This window comes from Pagrus major, chromosome 9 (genome assembly GCF_040436345.1).
Source record: "Pagrus major chromosome 9, Pma_NU_1.0".
In the NCBI taxonomy this organism is placed as follows: domain Eukaryota; kingdom Metazoa; phylum Chordata; class Actinopteri; order Spariformes; family Sparidae; genus Pagrus; species Pagrus major.
In genome coordinates, this window is record NC_133223.1 from 20373035 (window position 1) to 20392308 (window position 19274).

Genomic DNA, 19274 nt, shown 5'->3' on the forward strand with positions numbered 1-19274 from the left:
AAACACCTCAGGTCACCATTTATTTATTTATTTTTTATTTTTTTATAAAGTTTTATTTAGCATTTGTTCATAAGTTCACGTCCGTCATGATAAGCTGAAAACTTGCAGCGGAAGTGTGTTTCAATGAGCAAATCAAAGTGATATTTAAAGGAACAGTTCACCCAAAATTAAACTTCATGCGGATGGAAAGTCGGGCGAAGTTTAAAAAGATGTTAATTACGCCCTCTACATGCGTTCAAGCTTTTCACCCAGTTCAAACAGGGTGTGCGCTAACATTTTTAGCTTAGCAGCTACAGTGAAGATTCCGACTTAAAAAGGGTTTAAATAATGTCTTTTGGTATCAATTTTGGATTTGGGGCTTCCAGTGACTTGGATTACGTGTGACAAGCTGTGGGCGAGCCTTTTTTAAATGTTTTTTAATTCCCATTTGGTTGTTTTTTTTTAACATTTTAAAACTAGCCCCCTTCTACTTCAGTTGTTTAGGACAATACTCCAACGCTGTTTCACTGTGAAGCTCCAGAAATGTTGTCTGAACTACAAAAGACTGAATTTTAATTTTTTGGGTGAACTTCCTTTAATATGAATTTTCGATGTGGAAAGTTTCCAAGTCATCTGCTGAAAAAGTCTTTAATGCTCCTTTTGCTGGGGCTTTGTCCGACCATGCCGTGGTGTTGAAGCGAGCTGTTTTCAGGCGGCGTGTCCTCCCAGTCGTTCGCAGCCTCCAGCAGGATGGCTTCGTCCATGTCATCTTCCGCGGTGAAAGATCTCTGGAACATCTCTATGATGCTCTTCTGTTTTGGGTCCTGAAACAAATCCAAATAACCAGGAAACGTCACTGAATCTACAGACTCATTTTTGATTCAGTAACATTAGCTCTGTTGTGTTGGGTTGCCTCGTGTAAATGTGTCAAAGCTATTTAAAACCTGTGAAGAGGATTATGCAGCGTATATTTATATACAAATGCAGGCTTTACCTTAGAGTGGAAGCTGGCGTTCACTGCTTTGTCTGAGAGGTTTGACTCGGACAGACCAACCTGCTCCAAGACATTCATTTTTTCCTGGATCATTGGCCTGAATCAATACATACGTAGACATATTATACACAGGTTTTGACTTTAGACTGGTGTATGCAGCAGGAATAAGACTTATAACAGTTTGATTATCAGTATAATCAGGGGCACTGCCCACTGATTGACACATACCACAGGTGATCATCAGCAGATCCCTTAGCAACCAGGTAGTGAATGTTCACATTGCTGGTTTGTCCAATACGGTGCACTCTGTCCTCTGCCTGGATGAGAACCTGCAGAACAAAAGTACAGCAATAAAAGAGTACTGGAGTTTTCTTCATATCTCTAAATGTTTCCTGTCTTCATTCAGCTGTAGTAACCTCTGAAGGTCGACAACCACTAGAGAAAAAATATTTAAATTTAAATTCATTGTACAACCTTGTAATTCGGCTGCCAACAGCTGACATTAAAGCACCATTAAGATTCCTCCTGGAAGTGAAGCTGTAGTTACTGATGTCGGGTTGAGAAGAGAAATTCAGCTTTTTTTACTCCTCGCTTTTAGATTGTCCTTTTGTCTGTACTGTGATCTGTGTCACATCTTTGTCACTGCTAACACTGCTGGCATGAAGAGGGAGTGGGAGTGTGGACAGCCTCCTCTGACATACATAAGGTGGAGTTATTCCTTGCATAAAATGGGATTTTCTGGGTAATGCCTTCCCCTAAAACACCATTATGGTGCCTAGATTAAAAATGGGTGGCCAAAAAAAGTGAAATTCAATCCCAATTTATGTGTATGACTGCGGACAGTACAATCTTCCTCTCAGCCCTCTCTTTCTGCCTTCTAGCAGGGATAACTTTTTAACATTACTCTACCACTGCAGTTGAGCAGTAATGGACTTCACGGTTCCAAAAATGTGTGCCCGGACCCCAGAAGACCCGAAAAATGTACTACCAAGAAGAACTGGACCCATCTGTTATATAAAAGCTGGGATCTGGATCCATGCAGAAGGGAGATAGACCCAATCTGCACCGATTTCACAGCTGATTGCCATTAACAACTTTAATTTACAAACTGTCAATACAAAACTTGTCTAACCTAATGTAACATTAGTAGCCTTATCCCTGTGCCTGTCGGTGACGCATATAATCCATCCTCTTTGCCAAGCAAGTAGGTAGAAAAGAGGTTTTCTGTTATTTCCGTCTTGCCGATTGGAACAGCACGACTAAACCACTTGTTATTTCAGCTTAAAAGGCCACTTGCTATCACGAATGACAAACATGACTCGTGACACGCCTATTTAAGCTCTCTTTGGACCAAAATTGAGCTAAAAGAGGCTAAAAGAGATGAGCTGGGCTCCGTAAAGTCCTCCAAAATACTGCATGTTCCTATCGAAGCAATCACGTAGAGTAAATTGCTTTTTCTAGTGACAACTTTCCGTGGCTTACCCCGGGGTTCCAGAAGAGCTCAGCGAAGATCACCAGGTCAGCAGAGTGCAGGGTGAGACCCATATTAGCTGCAGTGATGGACAGCACAGCCACGCAGGTTTGGGTCGAGAACTGGAACTTGTCACAGAGCTGCTGCCGCTCGGCTGATGGAGTGCTGCCGTCAATCCGGATGTAACTGACATTCTGTAGAAGAAAAAGAAGAACATTTTTCTTTTGTGAACCCTGTTTAGAGCACAATAAATACTTTTTCCACATGAATAAAGGTATGTTTTCACAAGAGATTTGAAGAATTTTAAAAAAATTGGATTTAAACTTTCCTTCTTCAGGACCAAATTATCTCTTTACATATAGCTCTAGGACAAATGAGTAATATGCTGATATGTAACACATAGGTATCATCTTGCATGCAAGTACCTGTTACCTTTCCTGGAAATGTATGTAAAATTATCCTGAACTCCATCCCAGTGCAGCCCAAAGTAAATTAGTACATGTGATGAGTTCAGGCATGGTTCTGGGCTCTTTTCAAAAGGTTATAAGCTGATTTTCTTCCCAACCAGTCAGAAGTTCTGTAAGTGCTTCTGACATTAATCTATAGGATTTTGAGCGCTCTCAATTATTTATTTATTTGTCTTGCCTGAATGCAAAAAAAAAAAATGCATGGTCTAAGTTCAAATTTAATAACAATACCACTGAAAATAGACACTTAACACTTTTTTTTTTTTTTTTTTTAACCACAAAACACCCCTGCCTGAGAGTAACGGGGGCAAAAACTCAGTATAGTTCTTTATTTCCTTATTTACACTAACCATTATGTGTATAAATATTCAAAAACTAGTGCTTAGGTGGAAGAACGGCATATTCAAAGAACAAAACGCATAAAACTATGTTCACTTGCATAATTTCCATATGTATGGCTTTAAAAACTGTAATAAACTATATTGCTGGATTTGAAATCTCATTGGCTACATGATGCATCAATCATCCGGACGCTGGTGTGTAAGTGGCTCAGGAGAGAGGAGACAGAAGAGAGAGTGGCTCACTTGTCTACACGATCACTCGTTTGCTGTAGTAGGCTCTAGGGCGGGCTTATAGGCTCATATCTGCTCAAATGAGCCGTCAATCAAACCTGGTGTAAAGGAATAATGGCTTTTTTCCCCTTCTTTTTTACAGATAAAAGCATGAAAAATGCTGTAATTGTATGTTTTTTATTGTATGTTACTGAAATGGATCTACTGGACATTTGGGAATAAGAGAAGACTTAATTGGTGAGTTGGCAAAACTTCCTACATGTTAGTTTCTTAGCTTGTTTGTTTGTTGATCTTAGCTTGCTGATGTGGTTTTTATCTTGAAATTGTTTGCATGAATAGAATCATGAGAATCTAAGCTTTCTAACGATGTACGGCATGAATATACACTTAAGTTGAGGCATTTTCCTGTTTGCTTGGCTGTGTTTGTAAAGTTTATTTAAGAAGATATGAAAACATTGAGTAAACGCCCACAGACCCCAGAGGTTTTAAAGAAAATCTAGATTTCTGTGCCATTTTCAACACAGCTAACCTTAAGCTAACTATCCTTTAAACACAGGTTAGGGTTTCAGGCCAATACAAATCAGCAAATCAATTCGACAACACTTCCTCATAAAACTTAGGTCATACAGTAGTAGTGCTAACCTCAGATGTACTCAGTGCTGCCCACACTCGGTCCCTACAGACACTGATGAGCGCTGACCTACGAGCTGACTTTAACTCCCACGAAAAAGTAGCTCTGGTGGTGGTCAAAATGCACCCTTTTATGTCAAAATTACATTTCTTTGCATACAAGTCTTGTGTGCAGCGTTGGATCTACTCACCTTTTTTCCCAGTTCGCAGGTGATATGATCCAGGATTAACTTATGATGGGCGAACACGAGGAACTTCTCCCTCCCACCCTCTAGCATGTCTGTGATGTACTCCCTGGCAGTGACAGAAACACAGTTATCTCAAACATCCAGAGCAATCACAATGGTCTGACAAAAGATTCTGATTCATTTTACATTTTAATCTCAGCTCTCATCATATTTAAGCTGATTTGATTTACTGATCCCCCCCCCTACCATTAAGAGGGTCTGTACTTACATAATGGCTTGCAGTTTGGCTTCAGCTGTGTGGTTATAAAAGACGAGGAGGGCTTCCTTCTCCTCCATTTTCTGAAAAAGAGATAAGGACCAGCGTGAGATAAGAAGCGACACTAGACTCTGTTTGATGCTCTGATAAGACTGCCATTACTCTGAGGAGCAGTGTGATTATGAACAATCAAGCTCAGCGACTCACTCCCCTCGGAGTGTACAAGAACTCTTAAAATAAAGCTCGCTGGAGGATTCTGGGTTGGTTTAAAAGCACTCGTGTGTGTTCGAGGCCTGAAAGGACTCCCTCATGTGAAGAGGACAGAACAGCTCACGTTCTTTAGTTAAAGGTTTTCTTCTTAACTACGATGCCTTTTTAATCAAACACTCCATTTCAGCTAGAACATACTGTTGTTTTTTATTTTCAGGAAAAAGGAAAACTTGGGGAATGCGGAGGGATCTATTAACATATTTATCACTTATTTATCAGAGATCACTGAGGTTTCCATAAGGGAATGAATGATCTCCTGGTTGACAGCATTTGTCCACGGAGCTTTGAGGAAAAGAGGCAACATGTGCAACGAACAGGCTCTATGTTTTCTATGTTTGTTTATCATCGCAAATCTGTCTTTTGAATACTTTAAACCAACAACTTTGGGTATTTAATTATTTAAAAGGTCCGAACATGTCATTTTCAGCCTACTTTGGCGTTTAAAAATGATCTGATGGAAATGGATTATAAAGAAACTTCTCAGTCCAACAGGATCTGAAAGTTTTCTTTAATTATTGCAACAGAATTTCACAATGCCTCTTCTGAAATGCTGTAGGCATGGGACCATATTAAAATCATGTCGCGAATATCCTGGCTAAAATAATTGCAATTTGCGATATTATCCCGATATCGTCAAAGTAAGCTTAAAATTCTTAAAATTGATATAAAACATATTGGGATTACTTTATTTTACATCACGTTAAGAAACAAATATTTCTTATTCCATCACTGAAAAAACAAACAAACCAGTCAGCAAACAGAGCTGGACAGTGGTCACAGAGATGGGTGTGACATCGCGATCCACAATAAAATCCTTTGTTGTCCCTAATTGGCTGAATTTTTTGTTATTTTCTTTCTTCCAATGTTTTTCCAATTTGACCATCTCACTTGAGAAATTTCTTGAAAATCAGGCAACCTTTGGCAAATAAGGCAAAGATAGTGAAATTTTGCATTAATACAAAAAAAAGCTTGCAGAGTCTGCTCTCTGAAAAACTTCAAAACGCTGTGACTGTTCTAGTTTTCCCTGGACTGTGGGAAACACTTGTAACTTACGTTGCGATGCCCCTTGGTCAGCTGTTTGGCAGCAGCTGATAGGGCGGCTTTTATGCGAGTGTTGATGCCGTCTATAGTCACTGTGACCACCTTGCGTTGTTTAGCAGGAAGCTGTGAGAGGACTTCAGACTTGAGGCGGCGCAGCATCAGACACTCCTCCAGCAACAGCTTCAACTCCCCAAGGTTAGATGAGCCTGAGTAGTCCCAGCCCCAGGTCATCTAGAGGAGGGAGACAGAGGAGGACAAAAAGGAAAGGAAATTAAGAAAAGAATAGAGGAGGAATCGAGAGACCGAAGACTTCAAGAGCAAGTAGCCATTTAATCATACACAGGATTAGTTTGCATGCAAGTCAAGCCAGAGACTAACTATAAGACAGCTCACTTTCAGCCACAGGAGTAAAACATCTGTCACAACTGTTAAAACTCCAGCTGGTCTGAGTCTCTATCAGGATGCAAGAGCCACGTTATGCAAATTCCATGGTGATGAAGCCAAAGTTTACAGAGCAGTGCTAAATCTCCACAATCTTTAAAATGAGTCATCATGACCAAATTAAGGATGTAATTGGCCTTTAAATCACGTAGCTGTTCCCTACTTGAACCCACTGAAATGAATCAAAGAGATTAAGTGGAAACAGTGGAGAAACAAAAGGAGGTGAGACAAATAAATCACAGGAGAGGAATCTGCCGACACCTAAAAACTTCATCAGTTAATGTGCACACTGTTCACTGACGTGTTCTGGTTTTGAAGTGAACCAATTTCACCTTTATAATCCGATTGTTGTGAGCAGACCTTCAAGAAACTGCAGACTGTTAAATGCAAGTGACGCAGAGTAAATATTTGCTAATCCCACACTGAAAGTCCTCTACGCTGTCTCTGTGGTGTCCTGGAATTACAGCTCAACAGTATTAAGCATCACACTTAGACAGATGAGGCTTGTCGAGCTAAGCTACCTGTTTGGCGTCGCAGTAGCGCACCCCGAACTCATGGAAGCGAGGGAAGAGTGTGGGTCTGACTGCAAGAATCTGAGTGTAGAGCTCCGAGGGTCTGGACATGGCAGGGGTCCCAGACAGAAGAATCACTCTCTTTGCGGCCTGCGGATGAAAAACAACTCTGATTAGAGCGCTGCTGTGGGAGTCTAAATGACAGAGCGAGAAATTAAAGCCACCCATGAGCCAAATGCTGCAATGTGTCAGTTGAGTTGTCACTCTATAGCCGTGTTTCCACCACAGGAACTTTCTGCACTGACTAGGAACCTTCGGAGGAACCAGGATATAAATGAAGTTCCTGTGACGTTATTGTACCCCCAACAGTCCCTGCTTGAGGGGTTCTACTTACTGAAGTACAGGAACTTCTGGGGCTGAACATTTCTGACTGGTGAAAAAAAATGTTTTGGACCTTTTATATGTAGAAATAAAGGGGGTTTTGTCGTATAAAGAAAAAAAAAATGTCATGTAAAAAAACAGATTTTTATAAGTAGAAAAAAATATTTTTTTTTACATTTAATAAAGATTAATATATATATAGTTGACTCAAAGTTTCCCACAATGCATCCTTAAAAGTACTGTATATCTGATGGTCACTAACCAAGGATTATATACCATCATGCAAAATGGTTATTTAGCATTCATGGCAATTTGTGTAGCGCAACAATAGCCTTGAAAATGTAATGTGCAGTGTTTGAATTCACAAAAATATAATTCCCTAAGAGGGAGCACCCCTCTGCCAATGCTGATCTATTCTCCAACTCGCTGTTCCCACCAACACAATCCTGGTATTGTGCATGCTGGCTCACTGGAACAATTGTAGGAACTGAGCCATTGTTAATGAAATGTATCTCACCTGTTCTTTTTCTGTCATGACAAGTCAAAGTGCTGTGAAGAGGATCTATTACACCAGACTCAGCCATTGTTGTTGAGGATCAAAAAAAAAAAATTCCATATCTGTGAAAATGTAGTCAATCGTTCAACAGGCCCGAGGTCTATGTGACGGCCAATTTTAATTAATTATCTGGTTTAATTTTATTTTCTAAACCCTTTAACAGCCCTTAAATCTGATTTGTCTTCTTTATTCTGCCTCTGGGGATATTTTTGAGAAATCCTGCAGAGAGCCAGGGAACGCCACTAACAAGTAAAAATCTGTTTGATGTATGATACAAAAAATATTCTTCCAAATAAAACATTAAACTACAGAGAAGAAGAAGAAAAAGTACCTTCAGCAGAGGCAAGGCTGCTTTACAGCGAGCCGTCTTTATGTTCTTCAGGAAGTGAGACTCATCCTGCACAGAGCGACAAAATGAACACGCAATGACACAAACAACTGGCAGGAAAAAAGTTGTAGGAACCAAAAAGTTAACATATATTTTGAACAGCCATTTGTAATTACAGCACAGCTAACCATGATGAGAACATTGAAGGGGTTTCCCGGCTGCTGCTTGTCCATCCTGCTCAGCAGGTCGTAGCTGATGATGTTGACCAAACCGGAGCGCAGGTTGTCTTTGGCCTTCACCACCACATTGATGCTGTCAGGACTCAGGGAGGGGAGCCAGCGTCTGAAGGCCTGCAGGCAGAGATACTCGCAGAGTGAACTTCTCAGAATAACTGCATTGTTTTCAGGCTCTACTTTTGCCCTACTACTGGGAATAAATCAAGACTCGAGACAGCTGGTTTGAATATTACTAAAGAGCTGGGGTCTGCAGTATTTTTTGGTGACACTGAGCAAAAATTCCATAATAACATATCTGCATATTGTAATTCAAGTAGTCTAAGAGAAAACTAAAGTGCATCTCCTCTTGGCTCCCTTTAAGGCTTTAGAAATCTAGCCCAAGATGAAACTTCGGCCAATAACATTAGGTTCATTAGTAACATTACGTTATTTCACATAGAGGGCGTTCCGACTCATTGTTCTACCAATGTTCCTTCAGGTGGTGAACGCCGGTTCCAGTAGCTGAAAATCCTGTAGAAATTCCTGCAACTCGTGGTAAACTTCCAACACCTCCTTCACCTACAACAGCAAATTGTACAAAACACGTTCCAGCTGCACACGGAGCTTTGGGCTCATTATATTTCGATGCCATGGTGCTCGTATCAACGTGAGGCAAGGGGCATGACGACAACATATAATGTATTATTTAGAACTGGATACTCCTTGTTTCCAATTTTTCCCAGTGGCCAATCGCGGTATTGTAGCAAATAATTCCCCTGTGGCCCAAAAAGCATTTGATGCTCATAGAGCACCAGTAAAAAGCGACATCTGTAATAGTGATGACAGGACACCTCAAAGTGCAAAGAAGGTCAAGTTGCCTCTAGGCAGGAGATGGAATCCCACATTTAGTGGCTGAATGTTGTCAATAACACCTTTAACGTTGTAAATATATCCTTCCACTGCCACTGCTGTCGGCTTCTTGAAGCTATATTGCCTCACGCCCCATGTTTCTTACTGTCAAGCTTGTCCAACCTAGCAACAGTAACTAAGGGGGACTGGATGTAGGATAATTTAATTATGACTCTATCAGGAATTTTTTTTATCCATCGAGGTTCGATATTTGTAAAACTTTACTCGAGCCAAGACCAGCCAGGTCATCACGATGTAAAGTCTATGCGCCGAGCAGGAACTTGCAGATGGGGCTAGCGGGTGAAACACTGCTGTTCATATTCAGTAGGCTGCAGTGCACACCCAAGAGGTAAACCGAGACACTAGAAATAGGAAATAACTTTTCCAGGGGAACAGCGGTGTGTTTGTGTGTATGGTTTCCTAGCCTCTCATCTCGCTGTGAGACAGCATAACAGCTGCCTCTGAAGCCTGGAGCACTCTGCCCTGGAGGCGGTGAAGTGCTGGAGGGGCGTTTTCTAAAAGACAACTTGCAGTGAAGGGACAGAGGTCTCAGCGAGGCTCACGCTGTTGACAGCAGGCCCTAATTAGGAGCGAAGTTTCACTAGAAAACCGACTCCTGCTGCCAGTCGAACTCATAGGTTTAGTTGGACGGGTTTGGCAGAGAGTGGAAGATGAAGGTTCTGACAGGTTTTACCTACTGCAGCTTTAATTCTTACTACTATTCAGTGTTTCCATTTATAAATTCAATCATGGGATTCAGAAAAACGTCCACTGTGGCCCAAATGTTTCTGACAATTCACTTACTAGCTTTCCATTCGCCTGTCAACCTGGCTTAAATTCATGAAGTTAGAGCTCCCATGTTTTGCAGTAGATCTGGCCAAATGCAGAGAGCAGATAAGAGCCAAGCCAGACAGAGTAAGTGTCCTTTAATGGGGATGACATCCTATGACTAAATTCTCCTCTGCGATTCCAACTCCTGATTGGGGGGCTGGCTGCGTTTGATCCAACATATCTATTTAGAGAACAGACTGTCTTGTCTTGTCAATAGACAGAAGGCCGAGTAAAGCTCTACTCAAAATGTGCCGCTAGCGCAGCCTGACGATGCTGCTGCCAGTTAAGCAGAGAAAAAGAGAACAGAAGCTACAGAATATGAGACACCCTAAGAAAAAAGTGACAACTGAGATGAACTCTAAAATTACAGAGTATTGCATTTGTAGAAGTAAAACAGGGACAGAGAGGCACTAACATTTCATTGACTGTCAGGTGTGTGGACGTCATAGTGGCCTCAGATGTGTACCGTGTAATTACAGTGACTCATGTTCAACGTCAGCTGGGAGTCTTTGCTGCATGTCAACTCTCCTCTTTCTCACACATGTCAAGGCTACCTTTCTACTGTGTTAGTCAAAGGCAAAACCAAACAGATCGTCCAAAATAATATGTAAAGTAGAGATGTTTCAATGCCATTTTTACCTTTCTGATACTGATTCCGATACTTGAATTTGTTCATCAGCCAATGCTTAGTACCAATCAGATAGCAGTGCGTAAAAAAAAAAATCAATCAATCATTTTTTATTTATTTATTTTTTCTTTACATCTGTATACTACTGACCCTGTACGGATGCCATATGATTGCTGCAAATCCTGTATGGCCTGGCTGAGATTAAAGGATAAGTTCCCCGAAAAATGACAACCGTGTTGAAGGATTCTCTTAAACAACTGAAGTAGACTTGTCCTAACATTAAAAAAACAACAAAAAACTAAAACGCTCAACAATGGAAATAATATATATAATCCAAGTCTGGGAAAGCCCCAGAGAACCCAAATTGATTTGAAAAGACGTTAGTTTAAATAATGAATAATGTCTATTCAAAATAATTTGGGATGTCGTGGCTTCCAAAGACTTGGATTATGCTGAACCAGCTGTGTGGAGCCATTCTGTTTTGGTTTCAGTTGTTGTTTCTTTACCTTCGAAACAAGTCCCCATCTACTTCAGGTGTTTAGGAGAACGCTGTTTTGCTGTGAAGCCCCAGAAATGTTTTGTGGACCATGAAACTCCACCTGACTTTCCATCGACATGGGGGCGAGTAAACCCTTTGAACAAATACATTCAGAGAATAAATGCCGTACAACTTTCTTTTATTGTGTAATTTGTTGACGTGCTTGAAGATACATGTCCCTTGTCGTTTATAGAAATCAGGCTAATTGATTACGTGGTATCAGATCGGTGCATAGACTCCAGCATTTTAGGCCATCATGGAGGCATTTCCGATGCAAGGACCGTACCAACCCTAATACAAAGGGTACGAAAATATATAGATCAAGCTTTCCTGTCAGGTGAAGGAGACCTTTATGAGTAACAGAATTCAGCAATGTAGCCAAATAAATAAACTGCATCAGCATCTCCACCATGAATCAATGCTTCAGAATTCAAATTATCATCTGCACCCACGAGACAAAGAAATGGAAGCATGACATTTAATCCTGCCATCTCCCCTAGTGAAGATAAAGTACCTAACAGAGTGCAGGCAGTCCTTGGAGAAAGGCATTAACAGTCCTCAAATGTAGAGAGCTTCGTGCAGAAACCAGCGTTATAAAGTGCAGGATGGAGCTTTTGTCAAAGGAGACTAGAAGGATATTATTAAGAGGGTGCCTGCTGACTTAATGCAGACTGATAATGACACCATTAAATGGAAACAAAGTGATAAACTCTTAACACCTGCTAAGTAATGAACCATTTTTCTTCCAGGCACAAAACTTTAATGAACAAAGGTGCCCTGCTGGATGTTTTTACCTCAGCCCAGGTGAATCGCACAGAGGAGGGAGCAACCACCAGCAAGGGCCACTCGTTCCTGTAGTAGGCTGCTATGCAGATGGCCTGCACAGTCTTTCCCAGGCCCATGTCATCAGCCAGGAGAAGGCGGCCTTGTTTAGACACTGCAAAACTACACCGAAACAACGAAATAAAGCATGACTGAGTAGAAGTCACACTGATTCAACCCTCTGAAAAACTTGGAATAAGTATCTCTTAATTTTAAGACTGAGCAAATTATAGACGAATAGCTGTCTCCTGGTATTGAGTTATTGGCTCCAACATGCAGAGAGAGCACTAATGGCTGTTCAAAAGGCACCTACTTGACTCCCTCCCTCTGGAAGGGCATGAGGCTGCAGGTGAGCGAGGGGTCGATACTCGAGATGTCTGCCTCAGGGACGTCTAAAGACCTGGCCTCAGTCCCATCAAAGCTGGCAGAGAAAGTCTGGACTATTGCCCTGGGCAGAGGCTCCACCTCCACTGCTGCTATCCCACTGAGGAGATCCACTGGGTATGGAACACAGCACGGTCAGACAAGATGGCAAATGTATCAGACACAAACAGGAGCGCAGAGAGAAGGCTGCTAAAAAAAGGAAATATGCCGTTACTCACAGAGTCTCTTGTAATCCTCAAGTGAAAAGCTCCACTTTCTGGTTTTCATGTCTAGCGCAGACACACGAAAAGCAATCTTGCATCAGAAGCCGTGAAATTCAAATACAGTGTGATAAAAGATTGTAAAGAAGGCAGAAAAAAAAATTGTGTTACCATAGTTCTTTGTTGGCATCTGCTTGAATGCTGCAATGACGTCGGCATTGTAGCCGACATCAACCTCAAACTTTGTCCGAGACACCAGGATGCACTGGCCCTGCAGACCAGCTCCAGGTTTCTGCCAGCCGTTGCACAGCTTCAGCAGCGCCCCCAGAGCCGCGCCGTCGCGAGCTCGACTGGTGGCCACTGCGACGTCCACGGCATCCATCCCCTCCAGAGGCCTCAAAGACACGGAGGCGATAGAAGCTGCTTCCTCCACTGCAACACAGAGGCAAGACAGAGGAGATGCAGCAAAAGCCCAAAGGAGACAAATACACTTCTACCGCTTTGTTTTAGGCGACTTCTGAGAAAAAAGTTCTTACTTAGCTGTCGATAGTCCTCCAGACTGAAGTTCCACATCTTTGTGGCAGGGTCTGAGGCAAAACAGAATATTATTTCAAACGACAGTAAAGCCATTAACATGAATATACAAAACCAGACATAAGGTACAGAGAAACCTCACTTTGTGTAGCATTTGTGTATCTGGCTTCTTCTACAGAGGAGAGTTTTAAAGCTTTGGTCAGAGTATAGCAGTGCATACTCAGGGTTCCTACATCTTTCATAGTCATATTTAAGCACTTTTCATGTAGCATTTTAGGCTTTCTATCGCCTTGCAGCTGTGGTTAATTCCATATTTATACACAGTACATAAATACAATCAAAATGATTATATCACTTAATCACATTAAATCAGATTTTGCTATAAACAACCAAAATTATGTTCCGTAATAGCATTCTCCTGAGGGATGACATGTTAAAAGGAAAAGACCCAAAAAGATTCATGTTTCTACATGTGTCGTCTGTCTGTAAGTAGACGTGGCATTCTGTATCCTAGCTGAGCCAATATAAAGCCGTTTAATCTGAAAGTGCTGCAATTACAATTTCAAGCAGTTTCAAGCACTTTAACTAAAATCCAAGCACTTTTCAATCCTTGAGAACACCTTAAACGAAAATTCAATGCTTTTTTTTTTTCAGCACATAACATAACCTGTAAATTGCATTTATTGTGCTGAGTTGGCATTTCAGGTTCTTCTGACTATGTGCACAGATGCATTGTGGTACTAAGGCTGGGTATTACTTTAAAAATGCTGTATGTGTTTCTACAGAAGACAATACAGTAGGTCAGTACTCATAAACTACTGAGTTTGATTCAACCATTTTGCCAAATGATCTTTGGACTTTGTTTATTGGTATGAGGTGTACACATGAAATAATTCAATCATCTTGAGACACTCAGTGTTGTAAAGCTTTCATGGTTCTGTTTGTCTGTACTTTTAACATTCCTGTACTACATGTTCTTACACTGATAGAACCTATTTAAGTAATCTCTCAACAAGAGAAACATGTTGCTGATTTGTATTTATATATACTTAGGATTTAATATCCAGTGTTTCCCACAGGTTGAAAACGTATTTGTGTTGCGGAAAAAGCCTTGTTGCACTGGCAGACACTTACCATAGTTCTTCGAGGGGATGGATTTAAAAACCGCAATCAGCTCTGTGTGGTATCCCACTTCTATTCTGAAGCGGTCGTCTGTGTGAGCTACACATTTCCCTCTTACAGAGATGGCTGGCTTTTTTGCAGCGACGGCGCTCAGAGTTGATGAGCTGGAGGGAAGCTGTGCCACAGGACTTTGAGCAGGTTTAGGAGTTTGCTTGTAGAACGAGCCAGAACTGCTGGATGTGAGGTTAGGCTTAGGATGAGCTGGCTTTGCACCAAAGCTTCCTCCGCTGGACAAGACGGGGCTGCTCACATGTTGAGTTCTTGTCTGAGGCAGTGGGTCGATGACTTGTATCTACAGGAATGTACAGTACAGGGAATCAGGAAATACTATATTTTCATTAAAACAGTAAATGATTGAACATTACAGCACATATCTCACCTGTCTTGAAGAAGCAGAGTTACACAGAGTACTCTGGTTGATTCGGTTGCCAGTACCAGATAACTGCTGATGCTTTGGGTCTTGATTTTGCTTTAAAAAGCTCTGTGAGTCTTTTTTGAAAGGTGGAACAAACGGTTTTGGTGCAGCAGCTGAGCTGGGTGTCTCTCTGTGGTGAGCTAGGGTTGCAGCCTCTGAGTTAACACTGTGTTTAGGGGGTTGTACCTGCACTGAAGTACTGCTGAAGCCTGCTGATATCTGCTTATTGCTGCTGATGGTCTGTCCAAGTCTTTGGGCTCTCCTCTCTAAAGCCTTCCGTCTGTTTTCCTCAATTTTCCGCTGTTGTTCCGCAGTCAGCTGATTAGACATGATGGAGAACTTTGCAGCAACTAACGCTAACTCGTTCCTTCGGTCATTCACAAAATCAGATAAGTAACAATCACGCTTATAGCTGGTAAAACATCTAGTTATCTACAGACAATTGAGCCATGCAGACCCATCTGGACCATCATCACAGCTACGTCTATCGTAAAAGTTTGGAAACTTAGCGCTGCTAACAGAATCGGCTAAGGTTGCTAACGTCGGCGGCCACAGTTAAACTTTAACAAAATGTATCGACAGCTTCTCGGTGGTTTAAAACAAATGCCAGCAGTCATACGTGTAAGAGCAGACGACCAATTATATGATCTGAAGTCAGCAAAGATTGTAAGGTTTGTACTAACACCCAATGTTAGCTAGTTGACAGTCTGCTGGCTAGTGGGCTGCTTCTCGTTTCAGTATCTACCGCGCCAGGAAGTGACGTAGAAAAACAAGCAGGCACGTGGAGGTGGCGGTTGCTAGGTGATGTAGAGAGATGGCGAAAAAAGGATAACCTTCGAGCTAAAAAGCTAACATTTCTTCTTTGTTGTGTTGAGAAAACACGCTTTTATGTAACCCTGGCAGATATATTTTACGTGTAAGCTTGAAGAAAACGTTAGCAAACAAAGGTAAAAAGAAGGTAAGGTATTTCTGATAAAGTTTAGGCTATTTTAAAGTAGCTAAGTAACCTAACTGTAGCTGTAAACTAGCTAAATATGCTCGCATTTTACTCACAAAGACAAGGTACACAATTATCAGTGGTGGATTGTAACAAAAATAGATCACCAAATCAGAAGTAAAATTTAGAAGTAACCTAATAATACTTTTACTACTAGGGGTCGACCAATATGGCTTTTTCAGGGGGATAGCAATATTTAGAAATCAATGAGAATGACTAACGCTATTTGGGAACGATATTCATTTGCAGTAAAACTGAAAATCTTTGTGTCAAAACTTCAAACAAGACTTAAGTCACTTAAGTTCACTTTTCAGGTACTTTACATGAGTATTTAGATTTTTCTGCTACTTATTTGCTAATTTGCATTTTTAAATTAGTTTATTTTATTGGCAATCTGACAGAAAAATCACGAATACTGATAATCATAACAAATGCTGAATATCAGGCTGGTAATCAGTCTACCCCTACTTTTTATATTACATTGTGTGCTATACTTTTACCCCATTGGCTACACTTCATAGAGAAATATTGTACTTTTTACTCCGCTATGTTAGTTAGCTAGCCTCATTTATCTGATGATTGATGATGGTTATGATTGCTTGTTTCTTTGCAGATGTTAAGTTTACCCAATAGTTAAAGCAACATTATGTAGAAATTGGCATTTTGTGAGATTTGGCCCCCTCCCACAGTTTTTGACTGCAACAACACTGTCATAAATACAAATCCCAGGTCTGTAACAATTTGCCAGATGTAATGTAGGTGCTAACTACAAGTTAAACTCATTACATCATAACATGTTATGTGTTGGAAACGTGTATGTTGAAGTAATCATGTATGTAACGCTGTGATCCTACCCTCTCACTGAAGTTCATAGAGCAGAAACAAGTGATAGGTGGGCGGAGTGGCTGAGACAGAGACACCATTCTCCCTGTTACAAGACACTGTACCATCAAAACGATTTTGAAGCTGTTGATATGAATACTTCCTCCATCGCTGCTGTTAACCCACAGCATAATTCTATTTTTCTGTAAGCTTAGCCTAAACAATCAGCTTTCTTGGTTGAATAGCCATTTAGTCATGCACCACTTTACACCTGAGATGTGTTGTAAGAGCAATCAGTTGCAATTACCAGCCAGAATAGAAAACCAGCTGGAGTCAGAGCTACAAGTTTAATGTGTCACTTCACTGTTGGCAATCCATTAAATGCTCACTCCATGACCACTAGCCTGACCGCAGTCTTACATAAATTCTGAAAAACTAAAATAAGAGAAACACGTTTCTGCAGGCTGACTCTGAGTCCTAGACACAGGTGGTTTCATTTCAATTGTTCAATCAAGACACAGCTGCCCTGACTAGCCAGTTAATTGCTCTCCTCTGTGTGTATGGTTTCTGTCCAGCTCTCCCCAAATGGTTCATTTTTTTCTTTTTATGCCGCTGTGCCTCTGACAATTTATGCTGCCTTATCAAAAATGTTACTTTAACACAAAATGATAGCACTAGCCTGAACCATGAGCTATAGAGATGTGGTAAGTAGCACATCTTGATAGGTAGCACATATCGAACACTAGCAAGAGCCGTGGCCAGAAGCATTATGTTTTCAGGTTGTTCATCTGTATGCCTGTTCCCATTCTCTTGAATGTGATATCACAGGGACACTTTGAGGTAATTTTATACAACCTGGCACAAACCTTGACTTGGGCTCAAGGGTGAACTGATTAGATTTTAGTGGTCAAAGGTCACTGTGAGCTCAATTCCATCCCATTCTCATGAACGCGATACCTCAAGAACGTCTGGAGGAGATTTCATTACATCTGGCACATCCGTCCGCCTGGACTCAAGAATGAACTGATTAGAATTTGGTGGTCAAAGGTCAAAGTCACTGTGACCTCACAAAACACATTTTTCGATAAAATAGGATAAAACCATGAAGTGATGACACGTTATATCCAAGATCAAAAGACAACTGAACAGTGACATCATAATGCTCTGCAAAAAATGCTTTTCTGGCCATTATTTAATGCCATAACTCAAGAACAGATTGTGACCGTATTTCACTGTTGTTCGGATACTGATTTAGTTACACTAATTCTGGGTGCCTCCCCTGAAACTGTGCTGATTGTATAGATCGTCTGCTACCGGGTTGAAAATGTGTGTAAGCACCCACCTTGTAGAATTGAAAGCTTCTTTACAACATCCATATTTGAAGCATTGTTGCTGTCATGGCTCTAACTTCATGTTATATCAGAATCAGCTGTATAGGCCAAGCATGTGAAGGCATAATAGGAATCTGACTGTTTTTTATTTCTCTCAGTGAACCCTCGAACAGACATGGATGTAAGAGAGCAGACCGGTTGACAGAGGCATACAACTGCAAGGCGGTCATTCTAGTTTATTGTATGTATGAACTTTTACTTAAGTAAAAGTTTGAATGCAAGGTTATAACAGTAGTATTTATACACTAAACTTTTAAGTGCTGAAGTGATCTGCAACATTTTAGCGATTAATCATTTGCCATTTTTCTGCCAAACTGCCATCATTTTTTTGAATAATTTCTGGTTTTCTGGAATTTTATGATAATTAAATGAATATCTTTGGGTTTTGGACTAAAAAACAAGCAATTTGTTTGGATCAACTTGAGCTTTGGGAAATTGTGGTGGGCATTCTGCCATTTAGAGACCAGATAATTAATCAATTAATCATTAAATTAATCAGATCAATTGAGACATTCTGACCATCTGCAGAGGGATCAGCCGCTTCAAGCACCTCTGCCCAGTGAAGAAGACCATTCTTTCTGTCATGGCTGGGAAATAGAGAACAACAGCTGCCAGGACCACTTTATCTGGGCTGCTAGCAACAGCCTAATACTGGGAGCTGAAAGTTGACCTGGGGAAGCAGCTGAAGTTCCCAGAAAACACTGCCAACAACCTTAAGGTCTGACATGGTGCTGACCTCAGAAGCCTCCAAGCAGGTCATTCTGTTGGAACTAACCGTACCCTCAGAGGACCGCATTGAGGAGGCAAAAGGGGAAGAGGGAAAAGTACATGCGAAGGGACATCAAATTGGCCACCGAGGCAGCTAAATTAGCTCCAAGCTGGCTGTGGATCAGGAGAGTAGAGCCGTGGGTGGGGTTGTGCTACCTGGACACAAGTCGGGGCTTGATCAACCCCAGCCGGGTCATCTGGATGGGGGTGTAAGATTGTCGCAAGACCCAAAACCCAATGACCCCAGGTACAAATACCGATGATGTGTCCAGGTGCATCACAAGATGATAGATAGTGCATATTCATCATTAATGACAATAATCGTTGCTTGCAGCCCTGTTCATTTTATTTAAGTGAGGAGTTTCAGTAGTTCCTCCACTATTGGGTTAATCAGTGTTTTTATTTGAGTCTAGCCTGCATTTTTTTTTCCTATCACTCTTTTGGACATGATAATATTTAAGGTTTAAGCAACTTTCAACCTAATTGATATTTGTGTTTAGCAAAATAGCACTATTTAGCCGAGCTGTTATGAATAATCCCCTGTGTTGTCCG

At 41.1% G+C, this 19274-nt stretch overlaps 1 protein-coding gene across 1 annotated transcript; it reads right to left on the reverse strand.

The window, feature by feature from the left end:
• Positions 1–12: 12 nt before the first annotated feature.
• On the reverse strand, positions 13–15502 carry smarcal1 (SWI/SNF related, matrix associated, actin dependent regulator of chromatin, subfamily a-like 1). Its single transcript, XM_073474320.1, has 17 exons — positions 14709–15502; positions 14282–14621; positions 13150–13200; positions 12785–13045; positions 12632–12682; positions 12343–12526; positions 12002–12152; positions 8275–8436; positions 8090–8155; positions 6831–6971; positions 5881–6099; positions 4570–4640; positions 4305–4407; positions 2456–2638; positions 1202–1302; positions 974–1070; positions 13–803 (listed from the first exon to the last, which is right to left on the reverse strand). The coding sequence occupies exons 1-17, from the start codon at positions 15072–15074 to the stop codon at positions 609–611; spliced, it is 2742 nt and encodes a 913-aa protein (XP_073330421.1). The 5' UTR covers positions 15075–15502; the 3' UTR covers positions 13–608.
• Between the last annotated feature and the right edge of the window lie 3772 nt (positions 15503–19274).